This window comes from Rhineura floridana, chromosome 20 (assembly GCF_030035675.1).
Source record: "Rhineura floridana isolate rRhiFlo1 chromosome 20, rRhiFlo1.hap2, whole genome shotgun sequence".
Classification (NCBI taxonomy): Eukaryota; Metazoa; Chordata; class Lepidosauria; order Squamata; family Rhineuridae; genus Rhineura; species Rhineura floridana.
Genome location: NC_084499.1, coordinates 5,917,985 through 5,930,422, shown reverse-complemented (window position 1 = coordinate 5,930,422; position 12,438 = coordinate 5,917,985). Strand labels below are relative to the sequence as shown.

Sequence of the window (12,438 nt, the reverse complement as noted above, 5' to 3'; positions counted from 1 at the left end):
GGCCACTCTAGATATCCACCTTCTGTGTTCTTGAAGATTCTGTATTCTTGTTTGCCAGGTGCTGTATTTTGCCACATAAACCAACCCCCCAATAGCTGGTCATGCTTTATAATAAAGGTATAGTGCTTAGATACCCAAAACTCACTCAAAGACAACCTCAACATTAGAGAGCCAAATTTTTCTTACTTTTGCAAGCGATTTTTTCCATAAAATAAAACTCCCACATTTTTTATCAGACCTTGTTTAAAATTTGGTAGGGTTGCCAGGGAGTGAGCAGGAAGGATAAAATTGTTTTGGAAGTCTACTCTTGTCCATGGGCTACTATAGCAGTTCTAAACTATAGCTACTCTGCAAATACCTAGAACAGAATCTAGAATTCAAGAAATCTTCACTTTAAAATAATGCAGATTTCTAGAGTATCTAAGTAAATCTAAGTAAAGTTATAAGTATGCCTCTTAAAGGCACTGAATAAAGAGAATTTTTGGGTGCATTTGGGTTCTTCCTAAACTCATGGGCTGCATTTGGGCAATCCTATCGCAGTTTATTACATAAAAATTGATAGATTATCTCTTATTAACTCAAAGGTTGCCCCTTGGTTCTGGAGGTTTAAGTTAGACTCCCAATGTTCACTTTATCTTATATCCCCTCTCCCATTGGCCTTGCGACACGCTTTTACAGCGTTACGTTTTTTTACTTTGCCAAATGCTGACAGAGAGGGCAGGTTTTCTGAAGTTCCCAAAGACCAAAGGCTATGTCTCTGTGGATCCCTTGTGTCGGAAGATCTTCCTCACATACTGTTCTTTTGCCCACTCTATAATAACCCACGATATAGATTCCTCAGGAATTGGATTGATAATAATCGGATGAATACAATTGAGGAGAAAATAAAAATTTTAATGTCTGACTTTAACCCTGAGGTAACATATAACGTTTCGCTGTTTTCCATAGCTGCTCGCAACTTAAGGGCCAATTTAAAAAAATTACAAATGCTCAGTGCTTTACCTTTAGATAGTAACGGAGTCAATTTATACTTATTCTTAATTTTATTCCCGGTGCTCTTATTATTATTGTCTTGATTGTATGGTTTTAAAATTTTGTAATTTGATCGCTTATGCTTTTTGCAATGCTATAGGCCTTCGGCCTCGCAATCCAATAAACTTGAAACTTGAAACTTATTACATAAGAAGCCATAGTTTGAGGTTGGCTTATGATCCTGGCTTGTTTTGAGGCTGAGAGCTATAGTTTCCTGGTTCAGATAAAATGCAAAACTATAGTTAATGGAAGAGTTCCTCCTGCTTTGATGGCTACTGCTGCAAGGGGACCAAACTATCCCACGGTCATCATCCATTCTTTCGCCTCCCATTTCTTTCTCTTCTTATTATTTTCCTCCTTCTTGTTTGCCACCATCTGTTTTTAAATGCTTATTCTTGATTTCCACTAATTTATACATTACAATTATGTTCAAAAACAAATTAAATATTAACATATGAATGGGAGGCAACATTATAGAAAAGAAAACTTCATTGGAAACAAAGGCATGTGAAAATGTTCAACATATATAGCTATCGCAAATCACTTACTTAAATCAAGACTGTACCATTATTTACAAAGATCACTAAAAGATAACCAACTTAACTCAAATATTTACCCTCCTTCCTTCCTTTCCTTAACTCTTCAGTCTCCATTAGTGTTGGTATCTCAATGATTTTCCAAATGTTATGTAACTGTTCTTTAAAGGCAGGAACCATTGATGAACCTCATTTGGGAGCAATCATTTTTGCTGCAGTTACGCAGCATATTAAGAGTTTGACGTAGTTTTTAAATAGAATTTTCCATATGCTCCCATAAGTAGGGTTAGGATCTGCATTTTGGTGCCGGTTCAATTTTCGCTCTGTCAGACTTCCTTCTAGTACCACTTCATAAGGGATCAATCTTTGCTATTTACGATAAATACAGATTTGTTTCCCTCCCACAAAAATATCAATATTAATATTGATATTTTTTAAATATTGGTTTTTCATAGATGTTTTTATATCAATATTTCCCTCAAAATATCAGTAAACATATTTTGAGGGAAATATCAATATTAATATTGATATTTTGAGGGAAATATTGATATCAATATTGATATCAATATTTTGAGGCAATTTTTTTTAAAAAAAATCCACTTCAGCCACAGAAAACTGCTAGAAAAAAAAAGATCTGTGAGGACAAAACAAAGCAAATAAATAGGAAATCCAGTGTCAAATTCAAATTTTGCAAAATTTGAACACATCCCTACCAATAAGAGATTTAGGATGTAATCCTATGGCCTCTGGGAGGCATCCCAGGGACCATAGGACTGGATCTCCCTGTACAACATCAGAGACAGAGCTTTGATGTCAGAGAGAGAGATTTGATGCTGGCTCCCCCTTTCCTGCTGCCATGGAAACATCTGGGAAGGACTTACAAATGGCTTAAATCCAAAGGATAAAAATAATTCTGGTTCCCCAACATCTCCCCCCCCAAATTGGGGAAAGATTTAGAGCAGCTCCTAAGCTGGTCTAAGGCTGTGAGCATGCTAGTTGCCTACAGCAAAGAGTTTCCATTAGCCACACCTAGAGGGAGAATGGGCTGATCTGCCGATCAGTTTTGAAATCTCTTTTAAGCTGATTTTTTAAAAAGCACTCAAGCTGCTCCCACCAGGTTTTACAGTAAAAAGGGGTGGGATTTGACTAGCGTCCTATGCCCCCATTTTCAGAAAAGGGAGGTGGAGACGCACCGGAACTGGCAGAACAGTGAGTGTGTTTCTACCCTAAATTTCTCCCAATGGGAGGGAAACTGTTTAACAAAGAAGAAGGAAAGCTAAACAGGCAGAGGAATTCAAAAGTGCTCCTTTGACTTCATATCTGCCCTGCCAGTCAGAGCCCAGCAGGGCTCTGGATGGGCAGTTAACCCATCTTCAGATTCCACCCTACCTCCCACATGCATATAGTTTAGGATTGCACGGCTATTGGATTAAAAGATTTTTCACAGTTAAACTTTAATTATGCAAATTTCCCCTCTACCCTTGCTCCCAATCACGTATTTGGGGAAAATCCTTCATACATGTATAAACTGGCTATAACATAAAAATTATCAAGATAAAGTGTGGTCACTGTTATTTAACTTACTTGTGGAATAAAGTATCAGCAGTACATGAGCTTGCACTGGCTCTCGTTCAGGCCAACACAGAAGGGTACTTTTTGTAATGCTTGTGAAGATTTGGATCTAGATGTCCTTTATGGGGAATCCATGCTGGTCATCGTTCCTCATTTTAATTTAAAATTATTTCCTGTCCTATCTATTAGTTCTAATAAACTGGAGTATATGCACAACAGACTCCTAATAATTTCACACGTAGGTCATGGTGGTTTTTAAAGAGTCATTTCTTACGCTGGTTAAAATAAAGTCTCTTAATGGGAGATACTGGAACCATAGAATATTCTCATAATTAACCTGAAGGCCTAGTTCATCTAAGCACCTAGTTCTTCCCTGTACCATTTCAGTAAGTCCTGTCAAACCATGTGTCATCTAGTTAAACTTATTACCAGGCAAGTCAAAGCTTCTGCTTCTTCATATTTATGACTCTACACATTTTTTAAAAATTAAGAAAACACATACAAACAACATTTTTGTATGTTAGCATATATTAAAATGTTTTTTTAAGTGTGTTAGTGGCAAGCTCCTGAACACTTGCAATTTTGCGTGACTTGATGTAGACATGCCTAGCATCTTTGCCTGAAGTCCCTGCACATAGCCTCGTACTTTACATCAGCAGTGGGATTTGCCATGTTCACAGTCTAGTGCATAACTGCAAAGCCTGCTTTTAGTAGGGTGCATTGTTGCAAGAATTGTAGAAAGCAGGTTCCTTCTCTTCCTTTCTGAGTTGGCCCAATTAAAGCCCTCTTCTGCCATGTAAACTGTTGAGCAGGGGTGTAGTCATCCAGGGTCCCAAGAGAGCATAGACCTCTTATGTTTTTAGGAGCAGGGTCCTATCAGGGTCTCTATGTCTCCAGCATTCTACAAGGGAATCAGCATGAAAGGGGAGTGTGTTAGCCACTGAGTCTTCCAACACACTTCTTTGTCCTTTCCTACTGACTGGAGCCAATCGGAGTGAAAGGAAGTGAGTCAGCCACTGAGATGACTCTTCTCAGTGGCTAACACTCTTCCCTTTTACACTTATTAGCTGCTAGGGGCATTTGTTGTTGTGGGAGAAGGCATTAACAAGGATCTCAATCCAGCAGTAAAAGGGGGGGGCATGGATGTGACTATCATGAAGGGACCCTGCACTTCTGGATTTGCCACTACAGTAGCTGAGGGACACACATAGCTGCTATACAAGCACATACAGGGTTAGATGCACAGAAAGCAATGTGCCATAGCCTCTGCACCAAACCCCAGACAGAAATGGCCACAAGAAGTCTGGAATTCTCTAACCAGAAAACCCAAATTCTACAATTGGAATTAATTACCTTTTTTCCCATAGGAGACCAGTACAACTTACAGCTTCTGTAACTACGCGTTCCAGCCTGCTAGGCATTTGACAACTCTCCTGTTAATTTTGCAGTCTAAGGCAGGCAGCAAAACTCGGAGCGATGTTGAGCCACCATACGTGCCTGGAATGTACAGCGTGGCAAGCGTCCAGATGTCCAGGCCTAACTTTTAGAAACAGCATTCTAACAATCCAGAGGATGCCCCCGACCCATCTCATACAACTGACTACATGGGATCGCAAGCAGAGTCATGATTTCAAATACAACGCTGCAGACGTTCGAGAGGCAGCTGGACAGCCACCTGTTGGGCATGCTTTAAGCTGGATTCCTGCATTGCACAGTGGGTTGGACTCGATGGCTTACAGGCCCATTGTGACTCTACCATTCTATGATTCTATTATTCCAAAGCCATAATTGCATTTGCAAACACGTGTCCCAGATACACTTATCAAGGACTGAGTGCAGGATGCGGAATAATTGGCTCAAGTTACAGGAAGCCAGATTTCAGCTGAACATCAGGAAATGCTTCCTCAACTTTAGAGCAGTACAGCAATGGAACCAATGGCCTAGGGAGGTGGTGGGTTCTTCAACACTGGAGGCATTCAAGAGCCAGCTGGACAGCCACCTGTCGGGTATGCTTTAAGTTGGGTTCCTGCATTGAGCCGGGGGTTGGACTGGATGGCCTCACAGGCCCCTTCCAACGCTGCTGTTCTAGGATTCTGTGACATTATCACTCATTACCTTTAAGGCAGGCAGTTGTATGTGTGTGCCCAAGGGAGCAGGTAGGCAAGGGTGGCTGTACCCTCTCCTCACCCAGCATTTATACTGCTGCAGTTATGCCCTGAAAGCCCATTTCCCCCTACACCCAGGCTCTGTTACCAGAAGTGAGCTCAAGTGTGGAAAGGAAAGGTAATGGAACTGTGGGGTCCAGCACTCCCTACCCATAAGTCCTTTGGGTACTTTAAATCCTTTTCTGACAGGATTGCCACATGCTTGTGTTTCTGTAGTTTGGATGCGAAGGTGACAGTATATTTTATGCAGCAGACATGACTGTTAATGGGCGGCACAATGGTGTTACAACTATTTTCCCCTTGCAAACACTGTGACCGTGTGATGCGAGTGTCATACCTGTAAACTGGCAATGTTTTCTGACTCCCAATTGTGTAGTGACAGCAACAAACAAAGATGCTCTATGGCATCACTGGATGCAGAGGATCCCTGAGCCACAGGTTTGCAATCTGGTTCTGCTTTCCTAACATAACGCATTTCTGTATATTATTTTCACTCATATATTCATTTTTATGTCAGCTTTCCCCTAAAGTATGCATTTTTCTTGGAGAAAACTGCACTGGAAAAGTGCAAATTTCAAAGGACAGCTATGTTTTGGTTCCCATATTGTTTCGGAAAGTGTGAATTTGATAGATTTGGTTTTAAGTACGAACCGAATTGAGTATCTTCCACATCCCTACTTACTGGCCTGAAGTCTACTCATGGTATCTTTAAACACCACGTATGGAAAAGCTGCTAGTCAGGGCTCCTTGAAGCTGTTTAAAGAAGCAGGCATGTTGTGCACAGTATTATTTGCTTGCTGCAGAAACTACCAGTGAACCCACAGCCATCATGTCTGACATGGCAGGAGCAATCACGTTGTTTGCTTTTTAATTCCTCTGCAGTAGGAATTCTACCCCTTTGTCCCAGATATCCCTACAAGTCTCTTCTATCTTCTTTCACTCTGCCAGCTGGCTGATAACACACTCATCATCTGAGGACCTTTGCTTCCTAATTTCCTGTTCTGCAGGACCGAAGTACCGGATTTTACTTCTGTCTCCTTGCCCCTTCTGCAGCAGACGGAGGGACCCCTTCTTTCCCCAGATGCACCTAAATTAGTACTTGTTAGCACTGCACATCGAGTGGCCTTTTTACTCACCAGGATCTCATCCTGCAAAAAGAGGGGGCCATAGCAACAGCAGCAGCAGCAGCAAAGACAGGAGCAAAGAAAGGAGAAATCATTACTCAAGAAAGCGGGAGCAGGAGGAAGAAACTAGGCTGCAAAAAGGAAACATATATTTGGGAAAACTCAAAAGTGAAATACAAACAGATCTGCAGGAGCCCCTCCCCAACCTCTTCCAGGGAGTCGCCTCCCACAAGTGCTTCACAGAACGCAGCTTGCCTGGGCTAAAGGCCAATAGTGTCTTCAGAAAGAGCCCTAGCTGTAGTTTTGAGGGTGTATCCATGCTAGATATTTATATTGATTTTATATCAGCTTAACCGTAATGACTTTCCTCAAATAATCATAATTATAATTTGGCAAGACAGTGCTGGACATCCCGTTAAAGGAGTCATAGCCTTCTCACATAATTATGATTTAAGGGGCCCTCAGCAGGGTCTCAGGGGGTCTTAGAACCCTTAATTTTGGGGGAACAGGGTCCCTATGTCTCCAGCATCTGATGAGCCAATCAGTGTGAAAGGGGAGTGTGTTAGCCAGTGAGAAGAGTCTTCATACATCCTTCTTTGTTCTTTTTTGCTGACTGGAGCCAATCAAAATGAAAGGAGGTGAGTCAGCCACCGAGAAGACTCTTCTCAGTAGCTAACACCCTCCCCCTTTCATGCTTATTGGCTCCTAGGCATGTCTGTTATTATGGGAGAAGACATTAACAAGGGATCCAATTCTCAACCCAGCAGCAAAACAAAGGAGGAGAAGGGGTGTGTCTATCATGAAGGGACCCTGCACTTCTGAATTTGCCACTACACTACTGGCTGTCAGAAGTGAGGGAAACTATTCTGTGGTATAAACATGCCCTAATGGTTGTTTTTGTCCCATTATGGCACAGGGAGTGTGGTGTGGAAAACTCTTTACACCATCATAACACACCCTGAAAATGTAATAATGTAATGAAAACTCGTAAGAACTTACTTAGATTTAAAAGCATCCCAGATTTTCCCTTTAGAACCCACATAAGTCAGCACTGAACTGATGCTAGTAGTAGTAGTATATTAACTTGTTCCTCCATCATTCTTTAAGGTTCTATTCAGCTAAGTCCTACTTAGAGTAGACCCATTTAAATTAATTTTGTTATTTTCTAAATTTCTATCCCACCCTTCCTCCCAGAAGGAGCCCAAAGCAGCAAACAAGGGACAAAACTCTAAAACATTTTAAAACATATAACATCTTAAAAACATCCTTTAAAAAAAAACTCTTTAAAAACATCTTTAAAAGCAGCTCCAGCACAGACACAGACTGGGACAAGGTCTCTACTTAAAAGGCTTGTTGAAAGAGGAAAGCCTTAAGCAGGTGCTGAAAAGGTAACAGAGATGGTGCCTGTCTAATATTTAAGGGGAGGGAATTCCAAAGTGTCGGTGCTGCAACACTAAAGGTCCGCTTCCTATGTTGTGCAGAATGGATCTCCTGATAAGGTGGTATCTGCAGGAGGCCCTCACCTGCAGAGCACAGTGATCGATTGTGTAAGACGGTCTTTCAGGTATCCTGATCCCAAGCTTTATAGGGCTTTGTACACCAAAACCAGAACCTTAAACTTGGCCCGGTAGCAAATGGGCAGCCAGTGCAATTCTTTTAGCAGCAGGGTACATGTTGGCGATACCCTGCCCCAGTGAGCAGTCTTCCCGCCGCATTTTGCACCAGCTGCAGCTTCTGGACTAACCTCAAGGGCAGCCCCACATAGAGGGCATTACAACAATCCAGCCTAAATTAGTCATTCCATTAACTTTAAAGGGTCTGCTCTGAGTAGGACTAGCATTGAATACAACCCATCAACTGTAAGGTTAGTTCTACTCAGAGTAGCCTCATTAAAATGGATAGACATGACTAAATATATTAATTTCAATGGATCTACTCTGAGTCGAATTTATTTCTCTATAACCCTAAGCCTGTGAGCAAGGCCTGTGTTGTTTTTAATGTTTGTATTGTGCTTTGCAACTTTAGAAATAATAAAAACAGAAACAACAATTACCACAACTGTTATTCTACCACAATTGTTGTTGTTATGTTGGAGTCAGACTAAGTCATTGCACTTTGGTCCCCTTGAAATCATTCGGAAAAGTTAGCCATGGCTAAATTAAGCCCCACTGATTACTCCCAGGCAAGTGTGGACAGAATTATAGCCTAATTGCAACTAACTTAGTTTGGATCCAATCCATTGCTATTATCAGCACTACCACTATCTCCACCAGCAAGGTTATCACTCCATATATTATACAGAGACAGGTATGTAAAGTATAACACTGTCAGAAAAGTGGGTTTGTTTTTTTTAAATCATCTGGATGATCCGGAACAGAATTCACTCTGCAAATCATGTAGCCAATGGTTAATTGAAGAAAGTTGCTCCAGGCCAACAAGCTGAACTAGCAGGCAACAATAGGATTAAAGCTTTATAGTTAATTCATTTCACCAGTTCACTAAATGAAGATCAAAGCCCTAATGAATCAGGGTGCACCACCACCCTGCCTCACTCAACAACAGGGTATGAAGTATTTTGCTTCAGAGAGATGCACTGGATGAGTTGGCCTTCAAGCTCCTCCCATCTTCACAATCCTGTTAACGAAACTTCTACCGGTAAGCTGCAAAGCAAAATGTACATCTATCTCATAGCTTTAAATTATGGCCCAAAATGGCAGTGAGCTGTACCTACCTGATTGCCGGCGGCTTTCTTCTTGCTCATCTGGCTACTCCTCTGCTGAGCACTGCAAAAGAAACCAAACGAGACAGGAGACATTTAACAGTGCCTCACTTTTGACTCTCTTGGGTCGGCTAATATAAATCCAGATTTCCTGGCCTCAGCTTCAAATCCACATTTCCCCTGAAGCATCCTCTCTCTGGGAGGCAGAGACTTAACTCTTTTCTCCCCCTGTGATGCTGATGAAAACACCCCCAAGGGATGTAATACAGGGCTCGGGGGGTGGGTGGGTCTTAGACCCCTCTGTTTTTTGGAAGCCAGGTCCCAGCAGGGTCCCTATGTCTCCAGCATCCTATGAGCCAATCAGCATGAAAGGGGAGCGTGTTAGCCACTGAGAAGAGTCTTCTAGTTTGCTTCCTTGTTGTTTCCTGTTGACTGGAGCCAACCAGAGTGAAAGGAGTTCCTATTAATTCCCACTTCAAAAAGCAAGTTATGGAGAGTGAGAATTCTGTAACTGCAGAAGAAACAGGGAATCCTGCTGATAGCATCCCATTTGCACCATCAGGTAGTTTGGTGGCAGCAGCAGATAAGTGTGCAGACACTTAATTCAAACCATAACTCCGACAGCAAGAAAGGACAGTGAAACGGTGATGGTGAGGGAGAAGCCGAAGGCAGTATTAATGCTTGGCCAGGTTATTCTACAATATTAGAAGATTGTATAATTTTAGAAGGTGGGCATGGCTGTGACTACCGTGAAGGGACCCTGCACTTATGAATCTGCCACTACACTACTGCCTCCCGCAAAGTAGGTATTAGCCCTGGAACAGAAGTTCCCATTGCTGTCAATGGGAGATTTCAGATCCTGCAACACTCTTTCCAAATTGGGCAGCTACCACTGATTCTCAGCACACAAAGTTCATATGAGCATTCTTCAGCTCTGTTCAGTTCTTTTCTTCAGAGCAATTCATGCCTGAGGGAAGGAATTCAAGATCAGATAGATATCACATATGCATGAGAATTCACCCTCCTCTCTCTGTGAAATTTATAATGCAAGGTGCTTTACAGTATTATACCCAGGACTGGCGCCAGGCATGCCTGGGCCCTTGGGCACCAGCCTGCCCCGGGCTCACAGCGCCAGAGCACAACCTCTTCATACAGGCCGCACGGGGCTAATAAACCCGTGCGTCCCACCTACCCCTATCATTCCTGTAAATGACATGCATGCTGTGTATGCGGGCCTGCCATCAACCAAGATGGCGGTGGGGGCATCAGCCCCTTAGGGAAGCTTCCGCCACCATCTTGGTTGATGCCAGGCATGCGCGCACAGCGCACACATCATTTACAGAAGCGATAGAGGTAGGTGGGGCATGTGTGGCCCGCACTATTGGGGGGGGAGATGCCTGGGAGCTCCCTCTCCATGATCTGCGGCAGGGTCAGGAGCCGATGCTGCCGCAGATCACAGAACGGGAGCGCTACCCTCTCTTCCTACGGAGGGGCCCCTCAGGGCAGCAGGGGCCCTCAGCCAGGGCCCAACCTGGCCGCTCCCTGGCGCTGGCCCTGATTCTACTTGCTATTTCATGGGACTTCTGGAAAAGGCTACCATGTTAATACATTCCAGGTGTCTTATGCTGATGTCATTGCTTACCAAAAGTGAAAATGAGCAAGAAAATATGGGAATTATACTGGGAAAAGTGCAAGCAAAACACACCGCCCAGTTCATCCCAAAACAGTATAATATCGTAGGAATGCTAGGAAAAAAATGAGCAAGTCTTGCAACATCTTGAAGACCAAACAGATATATAAACTGTCATGGATTAGGGTCCACTTCATCAGAGGCATGAAGTGTATTCCTGCATTGCTGGTAGAAATACACATTGGTGTGTGTGTATCAACAGTGAGGTTCTAAAGGGAAATGCAATGTAGAATGTGCAAAGTGTGACTATGGGACCCTCCAGAATGTTCTGTTTTTGGCAAGTGTGTTCTGCAACATGGCATTGTTGCAAATATAGTGCATTAGTGGTGGATTTATACTGGACTGTCCACACATCATTCTGTTTCATTAATTGTTCTCCAGTGCTTCTCCATATTACTGCACGATTGCTGTCTGGAGGGCTGCTCTTGCACTATAGTACAACAAAAGTAGGGCACCCACATCCCTGCCCAGAACATTTTAGTCTTTAAAGTGCCACAAGACTCTTCCACTATTTTTGCTGCTACCAACAAACCCCTCCAAAAAACATGTGGATGCTTACTTGGCAAAGCCAATGAAATCTTCATGGTTTGTGTTCATGTAGGCTAGTTCAATGTCAATCAAGAGCATGACCTGGGGAGAAAAGATAGGAAGAGAGGAGTGAAAAAGAAACTAAAGGTGAGGCCAACAGGTTTACAAAGGAACTAACACAGTATTATAAAATCATGCTATTTTTACTGCACTTTCATTGAACTGGAATGATTACCCAAGTCTACAATGACTATCGTTAATGCAGGTTAGAATTGCTTCTCGACCATAGCCATGAACAAATTAGAGAAAGGGCACAATTTTCTAAAGACTTTTTTTTAAAAAGTGATGTTTTAAAGATCATAGAATCAGATACCTCTAAGGCCATCAAGTCCATCCCCCCTGCTCAATGCAGGGATCCAGTTTAAAGCATCCCCAACAGCTGGCTGTCCAGCTGCCTCTTGAATGCCTCCAGCGTTGGAGAGTCCACCACCTCCCTAGGTCATTGGTCCCTTTTTCGTACTGCTCTAACAGTAAACAGATATTTTTATTGTTTGTGCCCTGGGCACCTTTGGGAGTTTGGGTGGGATATAAATTTAAATAATAATATTAATGTGGATGTGAGTAAAGGATTGCCAAACAATGTAAAATGGTCCCATGTATCCACCCTGCGACCGTGTGTGGAGTGTCAGCTTGTTAAACATAACATATGTAATGAAGGAGTTGAAGCGCTTGCTTTGTGGAGTGGCGGGGAGGTAGATTGCTCTGCTGCAAGAGGAATGGACAAGAAGGCCTGTTTGTTTGTTCCTTTCTAAACAAACACACAGAAAATAAACCCCAGAAGGCACTCTGTTGAGTGCTTGAGATGTGTACACTGTGCAAAGAAAGATTAAAAAGACAAAGCATTGCTCTGAGGGAGCAACTACTCTTGCATTAATATTTTGTCCTTTTAAAAAGGCTCCAGATGGATAACCACGTATTACTCAAGGCTGGCCCCACAACTAGGCTAAGTGAGGCAGCCGCCTCGGGCAGCAAATGTTGGGGTTGGCGGTAGAAGCATCCTCCCGGCCATTCC

The 12,438-nt window shown here is 42.6% G+C and overlaps 1 protein-coding gene across 7 annotated transcripts in view; it reads right to left on the bottom strand.

The window, feature by feature from the left end:
• Positions 1 to 12,438, bottom strand: part of DNM1 (dynamin 1) — a 207,770-nt gene that overhangs the window by 99,115 nt on the left and 96,217 nt on the right. For all 7 annotated transcript variants that reach the window (XM_061604034.1, XM_061604032.1, XM_061604033.1 and 4 more), the window contains exons 12-13: positions 11,398 to 11,468; positions 9,161 to 9,212 (exon numbers count right to left, since the gene is read on the bottom strand). In XM_061604034.1, coding sequence (XP_061460018.1) covers positions 9,161 to 9,212; positions 11,398 to 11,468 — 123 coding nt within the window. The remainder of the gene's footprint in view (positions 1 to 9,160; positions 9,213 to 11,397; positions 11,469 to 12,438) is intronic.